Source organism: Abrus precatorius, unplaced genomic scaffold (genome assembly GCF_003935025.1).
Source record: "Abrus precatorius isolate BTA unplaced genomic scaffold, Abrus_2018 Scaffold2, whole genome shotgun sequence".
In the NCBI taxonomy this organism is placed as follows: Eukaryota; Viridiplantae; Streptophyta; class Magnoliopsida; order Fabales; family Fabaceae; genus Abrus; species Abrus precatorius.
The window spans coordinates 29,300,627-29,317,067 of record NW_020874362.1 but is presented as its reverse complement, the minus strand read 5'-3'; the positions used below and the strand labels follow the sequence as shown (position 1 = coordinate 29,317,067).

General features: G+C 31.9%; 1 protein-coding gene across 1 annotated transcript; it reads right to left on the bottom strand.

The window, feature by feature from the left end:
* Positions 1-13,589: 13,589 nt before the first annotated feature.
* LOC113859786 lies at positions 13,590-14,508 on the bottom strand. Its single transcript, XM_027492474.1, has 2 exons — positions 13,739-14,508; positions 13,590-13,671 (listed from the first exon to the last, which is right to left on the bottom strand). The coding sequence occupies exons 1-2, from the start codon at positions 14,506-14,508 to the stop codon at positions 13,590-13,592; spliced, it is 852 nt and encodes a 283-aa protein (XP_027348275.1).
* Between the last annotated feature and the right edge of the window lie 1,933 nt (positions 14,509-16,441).

The window sequence follows — 16,441 nt, the reverse complement described above, 5'->3', positions numbered from 1 at the left end:
AATGGATGTGGACGCTTTGCAATGGAAATTGGAAAACGCCAAACCAACCCAATTACCCATTTCTTTCCATGCATCTTCCTACCTAGCTAGCTACTCTTCAATCTTCTTCCTCTTTTCTTTTTCTTTCCATTCCCAACAACCATATAACAAGTTTGTTCTATCATTTTCTACTTCCAAAATATATTTCTTTTAACTTTTCTGATGTTGATTATTAGATAAAGGATGTTATGGTTTCATTCACAATAAGGAAAGGGAGGAGATCGAACGTGACCAAATGAAAAAATAAGAATAAAAAATAAAGATGGGTAGCTTTAACTTCTACTTATGTTTCGTAAAATAAGTTTAAATTTTTTAAAACAATAATAATCCGCTTTTCCCTTTCTAGTAACTGAAGAAAATATTTAGGATAAGTTTGTGGTATCCGTAGAGTTTGCTTGGTTTGGAATTGTAGTATATCACTCACTTGGTTTCTCTTTTATGAATTTTCTCTTAAATCTTGAGTCTCTTTTAAACCAATATGTCATAAAGTGTTTTTAAATGATAGTGACAGAAAGCGAGTTTAATTAGCATAGGATACTCTAAGAGAAATTAAATTATTATTAAATCCCAAGTCCGAGTCAATTTAGCTGACCATGATGAACTCTCATTAATTTCGCGCTGCATTTTACACGAGTCTCTGTTAGAAGCTACGGGCCATCCTTATCCCAGAGATTATGGACACAAATAGTTTAGCATCTTGCTATGGTTTAATTAAATCAATTTATTTAATAGTTTAATTACTTATTACAAAAGTAAATATATTTTTTGTACCTATAATAAATATTTTTTATTTGTATTAAATTTCCTTTTGTTTCTTTAACTAGTGGCTAGTGCATTGATAATACTTAGCATTTTGCACTAGTTCATTGTGACTATTGCATATAAGGTATTTTTAAAGGGGGGAAAATCTCATGAATTTTGGTGTTGGAAGGCTGGAATTAGTAAAACCAAGAGGAAAAGCATAACCACCATCCTGATGATGGTGAAAGACAAAAACACCAAATCTCAGCAAATATGAGAAGTGACTTTCTAATAATATGAGATACCATCGAGCATAAAATAATCGCATAGATATATTCTTTGAAGAGTGAAACCAAGTAACTTAATACACAATCGATATACGGAGATAGGGGAAAACCCCGTCAAGTCTCATGACATAAAGAGATGCAATATGGAGATGCCCTTCTCCTGCTCAGGAAGAAGATATCGATGTGGATGTGTCATCTTCTTTCTACAGATGGAAAAATAGAACTAACATTAGGCTTCTTTCATCACACAATAATGCCACTTTTTAGGTACAATCACATAATGCCTATGAGGATAGTTTTTGGTCTTCGATTGAATATCCTTACGTACATGATTGTGAAATTAATTAGTGATGGGAAGTTTAGATTAGGAAAAATATTCCAAAATGACAATTAAAAGTCCCCATGATATTGTAGGCAAAATTCGCTTGTAATCATGTTTGTCTAAATAAATGATAATTCTTATGATACTCCTTTCAATCTATTTTATTAAAAATAATAGTCTTCTTAATTCTATTTTATTTTAAGCATAACGTATATGTGTTAGATGCTTTATGTCATCAACTTCATCCGAATAGACCTAAAAGAGTATTTATACATCAACTTTGGTGTTAGGGCTTAAATATAATAATTTTAGGTATTGCCTCAGGGCTTCAACTTTAACATCATGAAATACGAATATATCTGTAAATATTAAGATTTAAATAGCCTCACTCTTATATTTCAAAATTATTTAAGAGAATGGTTATATAGAAATACACATGGTAATAAATTGTAAAAAAACGTTTAGAACAATGCATTTCATAATCTCTCATGTAATTTTTAGTAGTTCGGATGGATAAATATTTCTATATAAATTGTATAAATAAGTCGTGCAATCACTTTAGACGCAACTCATTGATTAGAAATTTCGTCCACTCAATTTCCCCCCTAAAATGTCCAGTAGACGTAAAGCACTTAAATTGCCCTTCTTTTGTAAAGGTGAACTTATTATCACTTTTATGTGAAAACAATCTATTAGCTCATCATTTAAAAAAGACAAATTTTAAGTACATTATTTTGAAATTTGTAATTATAATATTTTTATTTTAATAAGTAATACTGATCTTTAATATTAATCAATTTTTTAATATAGATTTTGTTATGAAACACCATCATCAGAGTACGTTGTGCTTAAGGGATTCACTCTAAGGGCTAAGTAAAGGAAAATGAAAAGGAGGTTTTTTTTAAGAAGTGTTGAATGTCTTATATTGAAATATTGTAAGTAATTATTTTTTAAAGTCGTGAGAAAAACAAGGACTATACGTCTTCTTTGACGAATAATGTAGTTAAATGGTGTGTGTCTAAGTATAAATATATCACTTATAAAAAATAATAGATTATAATTTTAAATAAATATAAGCATTTATGGACATTACATACTTGATACAAACTTTTATGTAACGGCAAATTTTATAAATATTACAATTAATTTATACCTGTATAAATAAATTTTACTCATGCATAAATATAATTTTGATGCATATCATCATACAAGTAAATATGTAAGAAGTGGTGTGTGATATGTTGGTTTTTATTATATTTAGAGATAAGTATATGAATAAAAAATGGGTACATAAATAATGTTTATCTTAAACGCGGATGATTCCAACTTTTTAACGGTTAAAGGCACAAGATTGGATGAGAAGGTTGGTGGTGTTGGAATCTAATTCCCTATCTGTTTTGACAGGTTCCTGCTTTTTTGCTCATTTTCATGTCAAAAGCTTACCACTTAATTTTGCGAAATTTTAGTTGTAAAGGCACCAAAATTGCAGCCTTAATCCTGCATTCACTTGTCCTCTCTTTCTCTCTCTCTAATGTGTGTAGAGGCCACATAGAGAGAAGAGAGAGAAATAGTGGTTCAAACTACAAAGGGAGCCATGCACGTGCATGAGAAATACAGATCAGAAAAGGAGATGAGAGTGGGACCTAACCAGTTGCATTGCATGACTTAACGCATCCCAGTGGTGAAGGCTCAAGTGGGGGCGTCAAAAAGCAAAGCATAGAGAGTGGTTTCCCCACACAAACACTGCAAAGGTAAGGGTACTACGTACCACACTTCATCTATGTGCCACACTTTGTGGCCTTATGGGCCGCAATCATTTTAATTATATCTAATAGTCGCCACCATTTCCTTATTTATTTGATTTGATCACTCACCAGTCACCACCCTCGACCACGTACATATTTCATCTATAATTGCATGCACATGCATCTCATCGTTAATTAGATTCCCATCCCCCCCCCCCCCCCCCCTTTCCTTTTTTTTTATAGGAAATACTTACAGATATGATTCAGTGATAGAAGAGGAATTCTAGTTGAAATATTGAAAAGAAACAGTTTCATTGATATTTTATTTCGGATGACTAAAAATTGGTATCACTTGAATTTAACTACAACTCTTTGGAAGTTTTATCTCTTTCCTTTGAATCCATACCTGGTATTAATATATCTTCCTTCTCTATCACATGCTTCTTTCTGGTTCTAATTAAGTTTCAAAACCGGGAAATTAATGGCCGTATATTTTGGATTCAACAAGGAAAGGAGATCTTTATTACAAAAAGCTAGATAGGAAGTTCTGGTATCTTTGTTCTAGATAAAATTTGTATTAAGTAAAAACATAAATAACCCGATTCTTTTTTTTTCTTTTCTATTAAACAGGGCCTAAAAGTTTAAAACAAACACAAACCTAGGACAACAGCTTAGGCCGCAAAACTCCAAGAGTATCCAAATGTAAGAAAGGTTCTAAAGATTCAGGTGCCTCAACAAAAAAGGAAAAGGGCAACTCAATCGCTGGTCCAAGCTCAACCAATTAGTCAGCACATTGGTTTGCTTATCTCAGAATACATTGGAATCTAACAAACTTAATACCACTAAGCAAATTCCTAATTTTACTAATTACAGAGAAGTAAAGATGTCTACAATTCTGAATATTAAGAATGAGAGAGATGACTTCTTTGAAATCACAATCAATCCATATAAGTTGGATATTTTTAGAGACGACAAGCTGGAGACCCCAAAATATATCCTAAAGTTCAACCACAACAAGTGTACAAGGGGCTAGAGATTTATAGAAGCCAACTATAAATCTGTTCTGATCGTCACGGATAAGCCCACCACAGCTAGCTAACCCTAGAGATTAAAAAGCTGAAGCATCTATATTAAGCTTAAGCTGCTTTTCAGGAGAGGGCTGCTATTTCACAAGACTACAAGTATCCCAAATGCCAGAATTCTTCCTCTGATTATCCCTACCACAACAAAGAAAATAATTAAAATCAAGCAGAATTTTATGAAGCAGAGCAGCATCAGTGTGAGGGTTGTTATGAAAAAGGAAACAATTTTTATTCTTCCATAAGTTCCAAACAACAACACCAAATAATTTGTTTCAAATAGAGCACAAAGAAAAATTCAATTTAGACAAATTATAAGTCAGCCAATTAGAAAGACCAAAACTAAAGAAAGGGGATTAATTATCAGGGAGAAGGATTTGCTTCCAAATAGCTTTAGCCACCCAACAATCTCGCAAAACATAAATAATAGATTCAGGGGCTTCCTGACATCTGAAACAAACAGGAGAATCAGTCAAATTATAGTTAGATCTTTTAACCTTAGTTAAAAAGCTGCTATGAGCAATTTTTCATAAAAAACCAAAAATCCTACGAAGGCCCTCCCAACCCCAAACAAGTTTAAATAAATTATTATTTCTAGAATTGGACTGTTTAACATTAGTAATTAAATTGTAAGCAGATTTCATTGAGAAATTCTCATCATTAGAAAGCTTCCAAAATACCCTATCCTGACCACCAATAATCACAGGCGAATTTACGCAATCAAATCACAAAATTGACTAGGAAGAAACTTCCTAATTTTTGGCAAGTCGCAACCCCCATGGTTGCAAAAAAGGGCCATTAGATCATTCAAATCACCATCAGGGATGGCTTAAGTAGTAAAACCTAAGAGATTCTGTCTCTAAAATTGAATAGACATACCATCACCTAAAATCCAACCTAAACCATTATAAAAACAATTCCAGACTGAAACCATACTTTTCTATAAAAGGGAGGATTTCTGATTATTACACGGGAAAGAATTTTTTTTCGAGAACTTGTACTTACTACTAAGGACTCTAGCCCACAGCTCATTTGGAGAATTAATAAACTTGTAACACGATTTCATAATGAAGGCCTAGTTCACAAGATTAATATCTCTAAAACCTAAACCACCTTCATTTATAGGCTTACAAATTTTCTCTCAACCTATCAAATGACATTTCCTATCATTTAAAGACCCCCAAATAAACTATTTACAAATAACTTTTGGAATAATCATGGATTACATGAAATAATTAGGGATATTCATGATGCAAGATTCGGCTAGAGTCAATCTTTCAGCAAATGATAGAGAATTCATTTTCCAGATTGAGAGTTTCTTCCTAATTTTGTTAATAAGAAAAGCAAACTTATGCCTAAAAGGGTTAAGATGACTAATAGGAATACCTAAATATTTACCAATTTGAAAAGACTCTCTAAAACCTAAGGTAAGACTTATATCTTGAATTAAAGGAGGATGACAATTTTTAGAAAAGTTAATAGATGACTTCTCTTTATTAATAGACAGACTAGAGGTTGAACAAAATAAATTTAAAACAAAATTAGTAATCTCAGCATGATGATTATTAGCTTTAGCAATAAAAATAATATCATCCGCAAAGAGAAGATGAGATATTTTAGGGCCTGAGCTACTGAAGGAAAAAAGGGTTCAATCATAATTATTCACCCTATCATAAATTAAAGGGGCCAGTTTTTCAATGCACATAACAAAAAGATATGGAAAAATAGGATCACCCTGCCTAATACCCCTACTAGGCTTAAAACTAGTAGTTCTGTCATTATTCTAATTAATTGACATGGAAGAAGTGAAGATACAATGATTAATAAGATCAACAATCCTTTGATTAAATCCAATTTTCTGAAGAATATCATAAATGAAACTCCATCTAATTTTATCGTAAACCTTCTCAAGATCAATCTTAATAATTATAAATTCATTTCTATTTTTCATTTTGTCAAAAGGATGAACAAGTTCCTATAAAATTAGGGTATTGTCAATACCCGGCCTTCCAGAAATGAAACTAGTTTGATTAGTAGAAATAAGAAAAGGCAGAGATCCCTTAATTCTATTAGCCAAAATTTTAGTTATGATTTTATAACTGACAATGTATAAAGAGATTGGCCTAGAATACTTTCAAATTTTTAGGACTATCAATTTTAGGAATCAGAGTAATAACAGTGTCATTAACAGCAAAATTTAATTAGAGTGATAACAATGTCATTAACAGCAACAATTTTCTGAGGATTTATGAACATATCAGAAACAAACATAAAAATAAAAAAGGTTAAGAAACTGCTAACTTTTATAGAACAAAGCCTGAACCCATCAAGTCCAAGAGACTTGAAATTTTCTATGCTAAACAAGGCAAATTTTACTTCTTTTAAAGTTAACTCAGCCTCAATAATGGTTCTATCAGAGTCCCTAAGGGAGGAAAATTTAGACACAGTGGATAGAGTGGTATAAGGGGCATTAGAATTAGTACAAATATCCCTAAAGTATTTCACAGCTAGATTTTGGAGTTTCAAAGGGTCATATTTCTAAATATTATCATCATTCTTAAGGGCCTCAATTTTGTTTTGCTACCTGCGAATAACTACAGCTTTATAGAAAAAGCTGTTATTTCTATCACCTAACTAAACTCAACTAGACTTGTAATGGTGAAACTAAAAGGCTTCCTCATAATTCAAAATTTTCTGATATTCCATCCATATAGATTTCATAAGTTTGCAGAGATAAGGATTATCCTCATTACCTAATTTACAAGATAATCATCTAATCCTATTGAAGAGCCTTTTTTATTTTTAAAAATATTGCAAAAAATATTGATATTCTAGTAAGTTATATTATTTTGAAAGCTAGCCACATTGTCAGTCCAGGATCTAGACTCTAACCAGGAGTTCTGAACTTGATTATTAAAATCTTCATGACACAACCAAGGGGCCAAAAACTTAAAAGCCTTAGGATAGGTTCTAAGATTATTCTCCCCTCTAAATTTTAACCATAGACCAACATGATCAAATTTTAATATAGGAATATGGATAATTGAACTATTATAGAAAAGTACTCTACATTAGTCATTAGCAGTAACTCTATCAATTCTTTCCCTAATCTGCCCCTATGTCAGGTAAAAATATTTTCCTTAAAACTCAAATCTTGTAATTCACAAGTATTAAGACAGTCAGCAAACTGGTTCATTAGAGTTAGATTGACAAGCCTACCGACAGACTTCTCTTTTTCAAACAGAACAGAGTTAAAGTCCTCAGCTACAACCCAGGGATCATTTATGGTTAAACTAAAATCAGTCAACATCTTTCAAACTTTAACTCTCAGCCCTTCTTGAGGGCTAGCATAAATAGAAGAAAGTATTAATCTCTCTGACCATTACTGATTCTAAGTTGAATAAGGTATTTATTTTTCCTAATAATACTCACTTGAACTTTCTTAGAATTCCAACAACACCAGATTCTCCTTGAAAATCCTATAGCATCCACCTTAACATGGCCATCAAGATTGATTTTTTTAAGAACTAAATCAGCTTTTTTTGAACTTATCCTAGGTTCGAACAAGGAAAAAAAATTTGGATTATAGATTTTAACAAGGTCATTTATGAGCCTGAAAAAGGTCTTATCCCTTACCTCCCTACAATTCCAAAAAAGAAAATTCACAAAGTTAAAAAAAAGGTTTAGAAACATCCTCAAGATGTTGAGTCAACTCAAAGGTTCTACCACTATTTTGGTTAATACCACCAAGAATCTGGTCTTCATTGTTAATCCTATCTGTCAACATTATTAAGGGTATATCTGGTGGCTTATTAGTGGGAATGTGACCAAAGTTCTCAAGATTCAGACCAATAAGATCCAAAATATTATGACCCACTGTATTGTTATTTAGAAGGCTGCTGTGAAGTTTAGACATTAATCGAAGAGTCTCCTCACTTTCCTGTTCAGGATTATTATCAAGATTAACTTGCTTAGTCCCGATGTTATTAGGATTTTCAATCTAAGAAAGGCTACCTCTCTCTTTTTCCACCTTAGCAGGTTTTGATATAGATTTGGCCTTGTAATTTTTCTTTAAGTTCTCACCAAGTTTAAGATTAGGACTTTTTATATTAACCAGTTTATTAGAAACAAAATCCCTATTAGTCACATAATTATTTCTATTAGATTCTAAAATTTTGTTGTCAACAGTTTCTAATTTATGGGCTTCCTCCTATCCCCAAGTACGTCAAATCTAAACCCTAAGGCTAGTTCTCTAGATTTTCCATTTCTAAGGGAGTTTCTATAATTTGGAGGATAATTTATTTTTTTCCTAAATTGTTTCTTGGCTAACATCTAATGACCAAATTCTGTCTATCCAACTTCAGAATTTTGAGAGTCTTCATCCATATACTTGGCTATGTTAGAGTCATCAAACCCTTCTCTCATCCTACTAGTTACATTCCTATTAAGCTGAACCTCCTGATCCATCGTGGATTGACTAACTTTAATGGTGATTCCACACTGTTCCTGCCTATGTTCGTATTTCCCACACTTGAAGCATATTAGGTGTAAACTCTCATACTCTACTTTGAATTCTTGACCTAAAACTCTAAAAGCAAGAACTAATTGCTTCTTAAGGTCAATTTCAATGCAAATTCTAGCAAATTTACCCCTAAATAGCAGGGAGGTGTAGGGATCAACTTTCAATATTGATCTTAAGCAAGCTCTAACTTGCCACAGAAACTTATTGTTATACAATTCAAGAGGTAAATCGAGAATACAAACCCACACAATTATTTTCTTTATATTATAATCCTTAGTCTGGAGTAGAGGCCTCCACCTCTAAACCAGAAGATAATGATCCAAAATTAACCATAGTCCTTCAAAAAGAGAATATTTGTAATCTTCTATACTTTCAAATTTAACCAAAAAAAATCATTAAGTAAAGGACTTTTAACGAACCATGTTTTTCCCAAATAATACTAAGTCTCTGGTTTAGATAGTTAAAGCTTAGAAACTTCCCTAAAAGCTTAACAATAAGGGTGAACTTCCATAGAGAGCACAAACCATCATAATCTTCTAGGGGTATTTTAAGACTAGGACAAAGATTTTGATCCTCACTTCCTATTACATCACATGCATCATTTTCAGGGTGAATATTAAAATTTTCTAATATTGTTTTTATAATTTCCTCATCATTCAGAACTAAATCAAGGTCTTTTGACTCCAAAACTTTATCTTTATAAGATAAAGGTACAAAAACATTGGAAGTAGAAAATACTTAAGATGTATCGAATTTATTGAGTGCAGGTCTTCTTGCATGAGCTCCTCATGCCCTTCCATGACTGCTGCAAATCCCATCTTCAACTTTTTTGTACTGCGATCTATCAGGTCCAACTCTTCCTTAGAACGTTTTTCTGCTTCATAGCGTTCCATCCCTTCTCGAACAAAGATCTAAAACTAGAGCCTTCAACTTTGACCCTCTTGCTCGCACTACTTCCCTCACTGAGTCACAAGTTCGCAGGTTGGCTAGAGTGAAAACCTTAGCAACATCTCCTTTACCCCTCTTCTTAAAAAGAAAACAAACTTTCTTAAAGTCCCAAAGTAACCCTATTTTGTAATTACTTTTTGATAGTATATAATGACTCAGTTTCTTTATAGTACATTACTTACTTCAAAAGTATAAAATAATTTATTAGAATATGGATTTTCCTAATACTAATTTTTTTCTTATACTCACATAATTATCAGTTTATTTTTCATTTCTTTCTTTCTTTGTGGATATTCATCAATCTTTTGGGTTGATGGAAGTAGCTATATCCTGTACGGCCCAAATTGTACCCTCTTCACTGTTGATGATTAATTTAATTCAACAACGATGCCAAACTCAAAATCTAGTTTACAAAAGATCCATATGATTCTGTCTCGTCATACGCATGAGTTACTGTTTCCATTAACACCTTTGAGCCCACTTATAACAAAAGCATGGGCCATGGGCTACACTTGTACGGTTCCTGCAATTTTGTTTACACATTCTAGACCCACACATTTAATTAAACTTTTAAAATTGTGACTCGACCAAAAAAAAACTATTAAAATTATGAGAAATGTGTGACATTTTTTTGGGTTCAATATTGTTTTGTTCAGTAATTCTTTACTTTTTCTAACAAATTAATCATATAGCTTTTTTTAATAAAATATTACAATTCATATTTAGAAAATCAAAACATTTACATAATTTTATTGTTTTAATTGAATGATTATAATATTATATTGATACAAGTAAAATTAATGATGATACGCTATTTAGTTATCGATCATCTCATTATTCATGAAAATTGTTCTGAAAGACAAGTATATGCATGGTAAGAATCTCGAAATTTAGGATACATATTTTAGTGTTTAAAAAAGCTGAGGATGCTAAAGCCAAGATGAGACACTAAATAATCTCAATCCTATATTATTTTGGTGATGAAAGGGGGCCAAAACCCATAGAAAATAAACTACATGTCAAATAAAATAGTGAGTACTAGCTCCCTAAACATCAGCTATCAGCACCTTAGACAAATTATTAGGTGGATAATCATATACTATCAACTTCGGATGACGGTGGGAGCAAAAGTTTGCTAAAACATCAACACAATTGTTTACTTCTCCAAAATTTGACTTGCACATTTTGCTCTAAAAGAAATTTAATGTGATTGATCAGCATCTACCTTTGACACAGCCAATTGGCAAGCCCAAAATATTCTTCACCACTACCCCAAAATTCAGCTATACAAGCTACTGAAAGAAAAGAAAAACATCTTTCATATATCCATTTGCCTTAATAATCGCTCAACAGACCCATACAGGTTGAGCTTTTGTATCAATTATTCCAATGAAGTAGCATCATTGTTGAGTCTAATCCAAGGAGCGGTATCCAACACCCATCCAACGTCAACACAAGATTACAACTCTTGTGGGGTAAATAGAAAACCGTAATAGAATAAAATATAATTTTTAAACTTCATTGTATTTTATGGTGGTAGGATTTGTGATTCGTTCACCCAATTTATCAATTTAAATACTTAAGAATTTAATATAATGGTCCAAAGAATTGACTCTCTCGCCTAGGACCACCCAATTGGGTATGCATTATTTTTTACATAGAACCATGCTCAATTTCCAATTTTTCAGCTACTCATTATTTTTTACATCGAAAATTATTTTTTCACATTTTTTATTTGCTAATATATTTTTTAAGATGTATGTAAATAAAATTAACCAAAAATATATGAAAAGTATAAAAATAATTTTTACAAATAGTCAAATACTAGAATATATTCAATTATAAAAGAAAAATAATGTTAAAAAATATTCTTATGGAAAAAAGTTAACAATACACCCTATCTAACATTTTTATTATTATTTATTGAAATTTATAAAGATGCATGAAATTATGCATGTGACTTATTAAATAAGGAATGTGACTTCTTAATTTTTTTCTTAAAATAAAAGTAAACAAAATAAAAGAAAAATTCATTTAACAAACATAAAATTTATATTCTATTACAAATATAAAGATCATTTAAATAACTATATTAAATATTTCTTATTTAATTCTCTTAAGTAACTTACTTGTTAAGATTGTTAATGAGACTTGTTCAAATTCTAAACGTCCTGTTAGCGCTCACTACTCACTTGTCCATTGTAACGTGCAACGTTGTAATTTTGTAAGGTGTTTGTTTGGTAATCTATTTTCAAATTTCAAAAGGGAGAGCTGAGATTTTGTGGGTTTGATCCGTGGAAGAAACATTCATTTGGATCTTAGTGTTTACAACGATATCACCTGATTTTTTGGGTAAAAGTTCATAGATACCATAACCCATTCACAACATGCACCGTTTTCAACTTTGTCCCTTTGTTATTTGATTAAGACACATCCACTAGAGGCACATATTAACATGGAAAATTCAATGATACTGTTCCTTCCAACATAGGCACCTATTTTGAATACTTTCAATCTAAAATCAAAATTTAATGAGTGGTTTTATGTTGTGCAAATCATTAACTATAAAAATCAAGACTAATGTTTGTTTGTTAAGGTAAAAATATTGTTTTTTTTTAATAGAAAAACAAACTACATAATATATAAAGTATTTAAAATTAAAAATTTCATAGGAAAAAAAATCTTCAAACAAAAGCATCTACGTAAACTAGTTTGTCAAACTATTAAATTAATTTTATATACAATATATAACATATAAGGTATATTAAAAATAATAATAATAATTAAAAAATCATAATTATTTAATAAGTATTATTAGAGTGTTAATTAACATTTGTTAAAAAAATATTTTTTTGCGATGAGGTAAGAAAAAAATTTAAAATCTTTACAAAAGTTTTTTATTGGTACAAAATTTGCACAACCCCTTCAAGTTATTTCAAATTGGCTATCTATACATAAAGCGCTTTATTAACCGCTTTAGCAGGTAGCATTGATATTCCAATCTTTTGTTTGCTGGGATGATTTAATGTTTATTTGATTTAAAATTCATCTAAAAAAGTAATTAAACATGTACTGCAAGCACATTCAATAGAAGGAAAAAAAATTTCAATTTTAGCAAACGGGTTTATGAGTTAATGCTGTTTGTACAGTGACTTGCATTTTACGAGACAATTCTTATGAGAGTGAAGAAAATTTCAATTCAAGCAAAATTGAGTTATAGCTGATGTACAAACAGGTCCTTAGTGTTTACATATTTACATCCTTTTGTATTTTTTTTCTTTTGTCATTTCAGTGGTGCCCCCTTATACATTTTTAAGGGCGCACACAGATTTTATTTACTTACACTAAAATTTTGAGGGCTATATTCAAAATTTAGTAACCATTTATGATTAGAGACGCAAAATATCACTGGGAATAGAAACAAAACACAACTGGGAGCATATGACTTGCTGGCGCAAATTAGGATGCCAAAGTGGATATGTTTGCGAAATGATAGCTGAAATGTATAAAAGAAAGGATAATCATGGAGGCTTTTAAATAAAGAAGATTGGTAGCAAACTAACATCATCACATGAATGGTTAATGGTAAAGGCCCAAACAAAACAGCAACATAGAGCATGCACAAAAACACATTGCCCCCACCAAGTTCATTCCTTGATAACCACACGTTAAGCAGTTTGAGAGCATTTTAGTCTACATTTGATTTATTGGCATGTGATGCACAATTTTTGCAACATATTGATCATTGCAATCATTTCAGAGCACACAAAATAAAGGAGTGAGAAGAAAAAGAAAACAGATGCTTTGTAAAACATTAAAATTTACCACAGAAAAAAATAAGAAAAATCAATTAACAAGTGAGGGTGAAAATTAACGGAGGCTCTTGTACTTTGAAAATCTAATGTATTACGGATGCCTCCTCGACAACTGGTCTGAATATTGTAGGAGAAGATGCCAATGGAAGAACCTGAGATGAACTTGAAGGAAACTGTGGCATATGTTGTTGAAACTCTATCTGCTCTTTCTCTTTGTTGTTAATGAACCTAAGCAAAGACCTCTCTTTGTTGTGAATAACCATTGTTGAATTAGGGGGATCTTTAACCTCAGCCTCTTCTGTTACATACCCATAACTCATCTGTGCCTTTCTATGAGCCTCTTCAATCAATCTTCTGTACAACTTTTCCTCTGCATCCCTTAAGAACTTGAATTTGGGTGGCGGTGAAGATCTAGATCTGCTGAACTCTGACTCGACTGTTGATTCAAAGAGAGGATTGAACCCTTGGTGCTCATAAGAATCAAGATTAACCAAAGAACACTTCAATGGTGAGCAAGCCATTGGGTTAAGAAAAGGGGTACTATCAATTGCCACCATAAGATCACTCAAGCTCCTTGATCTTGACCCTTTTCTACTCCTATCACCCCTAGACTTTCCATCTTCAAATTCCAAATCTTCTTTAGTTTCCTCTTTGATGGTGAACAGAAATCTTGGTGGGCCAGCCAGATTGTGCAGCCTCATCAACTCTGTATCTACACTTTCTTCTCCACAAGTCTTCAACAACACATCCTTCCCACTACCTAACTCTATATCTGATTCATTGCTTTTGTTTTCTATATTACTGCTCGCACTCACTACATTTGTGGCAGATGGTGTCTTCCAACAACACACTCCATAAAGCATTCCATTTACATCATTTTTTTTATCTGATTCAGTTTCTGTGCATGTTCTTTTCTTCCACCATATCAAATAGCCAAACTCAGCAACTAGAGCCAACAAAAGGCACCCAAAGACAATGCTTAAAACAATACCCAACCCACTGAAAGACATGCCTCGTTGGTTTTCACATTTTCATGCCAAATTACTATAAAGAAAGTTACTACTAGGAAGCTACAGACAAGAACAAGTCCCAAACTCTTGCTAAAACTATGCCACAAGAACCTTTAACCATCCAATAAAGGCGTATCCTTGCATTTATGAAACTCACGTTCTAAAGTTAGTAATTTATTTTAGCCTCAAACTCACGCATAGTAATGGAAATTCTTTTATGCAGGGAAAAGTCTTACCTTCTAAGCTCAAATATCATGCCATGTCATAACATAATCAACAACATAGAAACTTTTACTCACATAACTTGTTTAAAAGCCAATGAAAACCAAAAGCGTAACTTATGCCTTAAATATCATATCTTACTGTTTAAGGAACTGAAATTGAATTTGGATTTTGTTTAAAACAGTGAATGGGCGAGTGTTGTGTGATGAGGAATATGGATAAGATTTACGGAAAATTAAAGATTAAGTGGGCTGTGGCATATCTTAAAACATTATGGGTAAAGTTTGCGATTGGTTAGAAAGCAGCTCAGATGGGCTTGCAAAAGGGTGCGTGTCCCTTATCGTTAAATCCAATACAACAATAATTTTACCAAAAATGAAATTAGTCACTTGACACTTGACAGGAGTGGTTTGCCCAAAATGAAATTAAAAAGAAAATAAATTATATTGAACTTTATTTTCTACGAATTCAATTTATTGGGTCATCCAAGCAGAGATCTATGTAAGTGATATGAAGTATCTTTTTCTTTTTTCAATAAATACATACGTGAATATATGTGCTGTCACCAGCGTTATATGCTTTAGATGATAAAGATTTGCCAATAATCTCGACCTTTTAAAACTAACAGTAGTCAAAAATTTAACTTAAGAAATTTATTATAAGTGAAACAAGATTGAGATTCATATGCTACTCTCATAAATGAATTTGATTCTAGACGTGATCAGAGGTCTTAATAAATAATTCTACAATCAATATAGAATATTTCTATAATTGGATTTTGACCTAACTGATTATACTTGAATGCAATTGTTGACATTTGTTATTAGAGTTCTTGAATCTCGATCTGCATAAATAGCCCAGGTGTTATCTTAAAGCCCAACTTAAAAGTTTCTTGCCACAACGATTTTGATTAGGCCACACAACTGTGTGTCACATGCCAATTGGTGTTTGACTGCAAATGCAAATAAATTTTTAAATCAAATACGATGAGACACACATGAGTGGCTTGTCAGGTATAGGTAACAATGGGCCCCTGATTGTGACGTTTGACCTTTGATGTATCCTTAAATCCACAAGAGGTGAAATCCCCTATGTTTGTCCAATATTAGAGAAATTTATCCTAATTCTAGTTTACCTTTTATAAATGTTATAATTCCAATATTGATAATAAACTGGATATTAAATTGAATAAATAGATATAAATTTTTTTAATGAAAGCAAAACTAAAGAAATGAGTCTCAAGATCAGAACTATCAGGCAAGGGCAACCCTGGATATCGAGTATCAGTTGTAAAATCGCCAGTTCACCACTACTTGCATGGCTTCATTTCGAAAAGACAATTCTTAAGCTCCGGACTTGAATTGAACTCATAATTCACCCCCTTTTAAGATGGGTCTTTAGAGGATGCCTCATTCTAAAGAAACAACCTGTCGAAATTTTTTTAAGTGTTTACAAGAATTTTATACCTCTTGCTTGTTGTAAAAGAAAATTTAAAACTTTACCAAGAAAGTTAACTTTTTTTATGTGGAAACTAAATTAAGATTATTTTCATTTCTATTTAACAAAATACACTTAAATTGTGATTGAACAATGTTTGAAACACTTTTTTGGCTCAAAAATAATGATGCATGCAAGTTATGAAATGAGCGACTATTCGAAGTTCAAGTTGTTCTGATCCACTGGTTGGACTTGGGGTGCCTACCCATTACTC